Source organism: Hippocampus comes, unplaced genomic scaffold (genome assembly GCF_001891065.2).
Source record: "Hippocampus comes isolate QL1 unplaced genomic scaffold, H_comes_QL1_v1.1 scaffold393, whole genome shotgun sequence".
In the NCBI taxonomy this organism is placed as follows: domain Eukaryota; kingdom Metazoa; phylum Chordata; class Actinopteri; order Syngnathiformes; family Syngnathidae; genus Hippocampus; species Hippocampus comes.
The window spans coordinates 175021-180928 of NW_017805831.1; the positions used below are offsets into that span (position 1 = coordinate 175021).

General features: G+C 57.5%; 3 protein-coding genes across 3 annotated transcripts in view; 1 reads left to right on the forward strand and 2 right to left on the reverse strand.

Annotated features, from left to right (window-relative positions):
* Positions 1-2775, reverse strand: part of l3mbtl4 (L3MBTL histone methyl-lysine binding protein 4) — an 8610-nt gene extending 5835 nt beyond the window's left edge. Inside the window, exons 1-12 of the mRNA XM_019887493.1 lie at positions 2635-2775; positions 2463-2548; positions 2273-2377; positions 1851-1986; positions 1681-1772; positions 1461-1603; positions 1328-1404; positions 1171-1256; positions 967-1077; positions 767-881; positions 600-699; positions 131-235 (exon numbers count right to left, since the gene is read on the reverse strand). Coding sequence (XP_019743052.1) covers positions 131-235; positions 600-699; positions 767-881; positions 967-1077; positions 1171-1256; positions 1328-1404; positions 1461-1603; positions 1681-1772; positions 1851-1986; positions 2273-2377; positions 2463-2548; positions 2635-2662 — 1184 coding nt within the window. The 5' untranslated portion in view covers positions 2663-2775. The remainder of the gene's footprint in view (positions 1-130; positions 236-599; positions 700-766; positions 882-966; positions 1078-1170; positions 1257-1327; positions 1405-1460; positions 1604-1680; positions 1773-1850; positions 1987-2272; positions 2378-2462; positions 2549-2634) is intronic.
* Positions 2776-3462: 687 nt separating this feature from the next.
* zbtb14 (zinc finger and BTB domain containing 14) overlaps positions 3463-5908 on the reverse strand; it is a 12369-nt gene continuing 9923 nt past the window's right edge. The window contains exon 11 of the mRNA XM_019887539.1: positions 3463-3473. The gene's annotated coding sequence lies outside the window, so the exon portion shown is untranslated. The remainder of the gene's footprint in view (positions 3474-5908) is intronic.
* Positions 3929-5908, forward strand: part of LOC109526302 (uncharacterized) — a 6463-nt gene continuing 4483 nt past the window's right edge. The window contains exons 1-5 of the mRNA XM_019887494.1: positions 3929-4383; positions 4958-5103; positions 5263-5468; positions 5550-5653; positions 5736-5821. Coding sequence (XP_019743053.1) covers positions 4962-5103; positions 5263-5468; positions 5550-5653; positions 5736-5821 — 538 coding nt within the window. The 5' untranslated portion in view covers positions 3929-4383; positions 4958-4961. The remainder of the gene's footprint in view (positions 4384-4957; positions 5104-5262; positions 5469-5549; positions 5654-5735; positions 5822-5908) is intronic.

Genomic DNA, 5908 nt, shown 5'->3' on the forward strand with positions numbered 1-5908 from the left:
GCGGAGGCCGGCGGGTGTTTCGGGGCCTCCATTTTCACCTCAGCGCTGTCCCTGCTGGACACACGCGACTAAAATCCCCCCGGCGGCGGCGGCGGCTTTTGAAACGTGGCCAAACAATTAAAAAAGTTACCCGAGTGACCGGTGGCCGGGGCCGTGCGCGGCGACTCCTCCGAGCCGATCGGGAAGCAGCGGCTCCTTCCGCATATTCATGTCCGAGTATGGACAGCCGAAGGCACTGGGACACAAACGCGGCGATTCGGAGTGTCAAATTGCCATCGTTGACTCGTTCTGTCCTCTCCAATTCCTCTTTGGGGATGAACTCGGTCATGAACCGAGCGAACTTTTCACATGAAAAACGTCGTCGTCACCGCTATCGCGTCGTGACGACGCGGTGACTCAACATGGGCTGTTGGACCGTCTCCAATCAATTTGGAAGGTGCCAAATAAGCATGCGGGCACTCGCGCAGTTGGGATGAAAAGGTGTTTTTGGGTTGGCCCAGCATTGCTCGAAAACAAGCTTGTTGAAAACGTTGCACGCCAACGTATGACTTTTGCACTAACGAGCGGTCATTTGTGAGATGTTCGCAGCAAACGCGTACCTGTGGTGTCCGCCGTATTTGGGTCCTTTGATGTGTCCCGCTCCTCGGCAGCCCGATGTGGGACACGCATCCTGAGAGCGGGAGGGGGAGCCGCACCACTCTGCACGCACGCCGACGTTAATGCGGGCCGACGGGGACGAAGCGGAGCGGGCCGCGGACCGGCTGACCTGGCGGCGCCTCCAGCGGATGACCCGTGCGCTGACACCAGCCGACCGGATGCAGGTCGGCGAGGTCGCCGTCGCACCACACGTCGAAGTGATGAGACCAGCCGTCATAGTGCACCTACGCACGCACGCACGCAATGCGACGCCCTCTTAGCCGGCGTGCGTGCGGACGCTCGGACGTCCGGCGGGTACGGCCGCGCTACCTTGACTCTGTAGTCTTCCGTTGCCGTTATGGTGGCGACTCGAATCAGCACGGGGTTCCTCTTATCAACCGCCTCCAGCCTCTGGTCGATCCGAAAACCGCGCGGCGCGCTCTGATTGGACCCAAGGCCGCTCGTCACGTTTTGCCGACCGGGCGCGGCTCGCCGGCGATGTCGTTTCCTCTCGTGGCTTCCCGCTTTGCTTACCGTCGCGAAAGCTGACCCGGGAGCCGCTTTGCAAGCGCTCTCTCGCAGGTACTCCTCCCAGGTGAAGTTCTCAGGGTCGGGGTGAGCTGAAGGCGACATTGATCGGTAGCGACGGATCGATCGAGTGGTCCTCGACCCGAGCGGCGCGGCGCCATACCGTGGGGCGCGGTCAAAGGTCGTCCGTGTTCTTCGCACCAGCCGACGGGATGAATCAAAGGACTGCCGCTCTCGCACCTGAGGCGTCGACCGCTCCGTCAAACGGACCGACCGATCGGCGACGGGGAACTCACCAGTAGTCGTACGAGCGGTCCCAGTTGTCAAAATGCACCAGGATGCGATCGTCCACGACGTCGGCCACAGACGCCACGCAGACCAGGCCCGGGTTTTTCCTATCCACCGCCTCCAACTTCATGCCGACTTGGAAGCCGCACGACTGACCGCAGAAAGGCAGACAGGTGAGCGCGTGCGCCGCCGCGGACGGGCGAGCAGGCCGACGGGCGGCGTACTGACGGCCGCGCGACTAGCGAAGAGGCTCGGGGGTGCGGCCTGAGCTCCGGTGGACTGCAGATACCGCGACCAATCAAAGTCCTCCTCGCTGCACCCTTGAGGGCGACGATTTGAGAAAAGTCACGCGATGGCTCAGATGTGACGCGTCGAGGGGGCGGGGCTGCGGCCTTCACCTTTGGGCGGGTGGAGCCCTCGTCGGTTGGCGCGACACCAGCCCGCCGGGCGGATGTCGGCCGAGTCGCTGTTGAGCCAGAAATCGTGGCACTCCGAGTAGCCGTCAAAGTGCACGCGCAGACGACAGCCGATCACCTGCCGGCGCACGTTTGACATGGGAGAAGGAAGAAGTCCAAACCAAAAACTTGTCGACGACAAGATGTGCGCGCCCCCAGCGGTCTAAACGCGGCGGTGGACGATTCGCGCGTTCGCCGAGTACAAATGAAGCGGCGCGTCGCTGGGGGCGGCCTGCGGGCCGCTCGCCGTCGACCGAAAATGACATCGCGGCGCCGAGCGGTCGCAGCTCGCCGTTACGTCGCTTGCATCTTATTTGCGGACGCGGCGTGAGCGTCCGTCCGTGTGTGTGTGTGTGTGTCGTTACCTCAGCGACAGTCATCACGCAGAACATGTTTGGATGCAACGGGTCGATTCCCTCAAGCTTCATGCCAACTTTAAAAGCGCTTCTCCTTGTGGGAAATCCCTGAGACTGACATGACGACAGACAGCCGTCACCCTCGCGCCTGCCATTTTGCCCGCCTGCCCGCCCGCCTTTGGGTGTGCGCGCTCCTCACCCGGGTGAAGAGCGCCAGCGGGGCAGCTTCAGCATTCTGCTGGTTCAGGTAGGATTGCCATGACCACAAACGTCTCCTCCCACTCACTAAAAACACGCGCGCACGCACGTCAAACTTTTACAGACTCAAATGTGCGCGCGCGTGAGTGTGTGTGTGTGTGTTTTTCACTTGCCTGGAGCGCTGCTTTGCTTGTTCTTCATCCTCTTTAGTGCACATGCATTTATATGCCAACACGCACGCGCACAAACACACGCACACACACGCGCGCGCGTTAAGCGTTTTGATTTCAAACGTGACAAACCGGTCGTGTGTGTTCGGGTTAATTTCAAACACGAAACAACCGTTTGGAAAGTATTCATCCAAAGGAATCAACGTTGAACGACTGAACTAAACACTCTGCCGAACTTGGTCTTGGCTTCGACGGCAACGAAACCGAAGAGGAAATTCCAATCGACGTCCTTTCAAAATAAAGTAGCTTCACGGTTCAGAGGAGTCGGAGAACGTTCGCACGCGGGTCACGCGCTACTCTTAAAATTACACCTTCACTTCCTGGAGCTTTGCAAGTTTGAAAGAAAAAAAGACTTCCCTAAATAGCCCTTCAGTTTGTACGGCATATTACTCGCTTGTGTTCATCGAATCATTCCTTTGAGTATTACGAGGGAAAGAGCACGCGAAGAGCGGCTGCCAAATCCAACGAGCCTCAATTGATTGGACGCCATCGCCGATCATGTCGACCTTTATTGCGAAAGTGTGAGCGGTAGCGCGAGCTGCGTCGTCGCCGACTTTGCCAAAGTCGGCTCGTTCCGCGACCCCCAAGCCGCCAAAGTTCTGCCCGGCCGTCCGCTCGGGAAGCTTGCCGAGGGGCTTCCGACACGGCGGACACCTGCAGAGGGGAGCCGCGGGAGCGGACGGCGACTTGCGGGAGACAAAACGACAACAACAACAACAACAACACCCACCCTTGTCGAAATCCGCCGCCGTCAGCCGCTTCACACAAACAACACGGAAACGCTGCTCGAGCTGACCACTGCGCATGCTCCGTGCAGATCGTCAGACAGACGACTTGCACAGCTGGAGCGGGCGTCCCAAAGCCAAAGGGAAATAGAGTTTTCGTTTACGTACGAGAGGACATATGGACTTCTCGTCTTCATAATATTTCAGTCAATTAATCTAAGTCCGAAACGTATTTTACGAAAAGCATTTTGAGTGGGCGCGCAGGCAAAAATGTTGAAAATTGAACACCAAAAGGCCTTGCTCCAGGTGCTAAGCTACATGCTCTCAGGTGCTGTGGGGAATTTTTCACTCCAAGCCCACCAACTAATCACTAGATGGAATTTTTTAAGTCCTAGTTGACAACGACAACAAAAGAAGTCCTCTAAAAATGCCTTGAAAGTGATGAGGGGAGCGAGTGAATCGTGTTTTGGGGATCGCTGTTCACCCAGGAACTCATTATCTGCATAGGACTGCAGGCCTGGGCAATGAATCAATCTCACCGCCTTAAATACACTCTAATGGAAGAAAAACGACCAATGGGCCAAACGGCGTGCTGTGTTTGCAAGTTTGCGACGTGAAAAGTACCTTGACTGCATCGTGTTGAATGTGACATATGTGCCATCTCCCCAGTTGGCATTTATTGTCAGACCCTCCAAAAAGAATTTCACAAGTTGTCTATTGACAGTTGTGCTCATCAGTACCTCGGAGTATGCGTAGGGGCCCGCCGACTGCATACTCGCTCCACATTCCAACAGCACACCTGGTCGCCGCTACATGTTGGAAAGGGAGCGATCGTCATCTGACGTCGATCCAAAGCGGAAGAGCGACAACTGCACGTGTGCTCCAGGCCGCTCCCGCTCGCATCCTCGAGCCCTTCGCCGCCTTCCCTCGCCGCTCCTGCCCAACGGCAGCGCAGCACCACATGGAGGTGAGTTGCTTTCTCTTTGCACTCTTGTGCGCATCCAACAAGCACTATAATTAGCGCAGCGACATCCTGTTGTTAGCGCGATCAAGCTATGTCATTTAGCGGCAATGAAGAAGAGCTGTTCAAGGGAGTTTAGTCAACAATCAACAATGATAACGTTGTTTCTGACTACTTCTTGTCAATTACAATCCACGGTCAAATAAACGCGTGTCAAACGATCACAAAATCCCCTTCATGTTTCTGTGCTCGCAAACGTGAAATACTGCACCAATGGAGGAGCAAGGTCTTCTTTGCGGTCTGAGGACCAAAGTGAAATCTCTTCCATCTGATTGGCCGCCAAGATGCATTTCCTCCTAATGGAGACGAGATGCACACACGCGCGCACACACACACACACTCCGAGATCAATGCATACACCGGATGTGTCTGACTTCCTTTGAATGGGAGCGCATCATACAGAGCGCATCCGTGGCCAGTGGAACGTATCCCGTCCGGAGCAAACGGCTGACCAGTTCTCCGAGTGCTCCACCACATCATCCCCGTGCAGAAAAACTTGTCTTTGATTGCTGGCCTACAGAAAGATGTCATCCTCATCAACTGATCAGACAGTGACAGCTGACTCTCAGCACATCGCCATGGAAACATACTGGCAAGAGCTGGAGAGCATGGGGGAGGAGCAAGAGCAAGAGGAGGAGGAGGAGGAGGAGAGGCAAAGTATAGATGGTAAGACAGAAGTTTGCCACGGCTTGCACGTCACCCTCGCACGTTTGGGTTGCATCCAATCCAGAAACATGCGAGCTTGCCCCAAACGAGAGGCGCTCCCAAGTCAAGGATTCTCTGCGTGACCCGGAAAACAAATGGTCAAATGCAATTGCGGTGCAGAGCTGCGGCCGGAGGAGGCGTGGCTCACGGAGGCGGGGCTATCCACGCTGCTGGCTTCGTCATCCGAGGAGGCTTCTCCCGCTGCGCAGGCTCCGCCCCCTGCCCAGGCGCTCTCGGCCACGCTGACGCGCCGACAAACGCACACGGTCGAGACGCGGCTCCGCAATTACAGACAAGCCGTCACGCACGTGAAGGACATCTTCGCTGTAAGTTTTGCGCGCGCGCGCTAACAGACTGCACTGCCTTAATCGCGCGCGCTGGCGTTAGCGTTGGTTTTCTTTCTTCAGTCCCACTTGGAGCCGGTCGTAAGCTGCGGCCCCCGGAGTCCCAGTAGCCAGTCGGCGGCCAACCAAGTCGACCACCAAAACCATCCGGAAACAGAGCAAGTCAGGTGCCCGTCCCACTTGCCCTTCCTGTCTCGCCGCCCGAACTTTGGAGGGTGAGGAAGTGTGCCGCCCGCTGCTCTTTTCCAGCGCACCCCGGCCTTTCCTCGTTCCGTTACGACGCGGAGCCTCTGCGCCCGCCCGCCTTCTCCACGCGCGCCTCGGCCGCGCGAGCTGACCGGTCGCCGCGTGACCGGCCGTACTCGGACGGCGTGGCGGAGCATCGCGGGGGCGGGAGTTGTCGGGAAGACCTGGCGGACAGC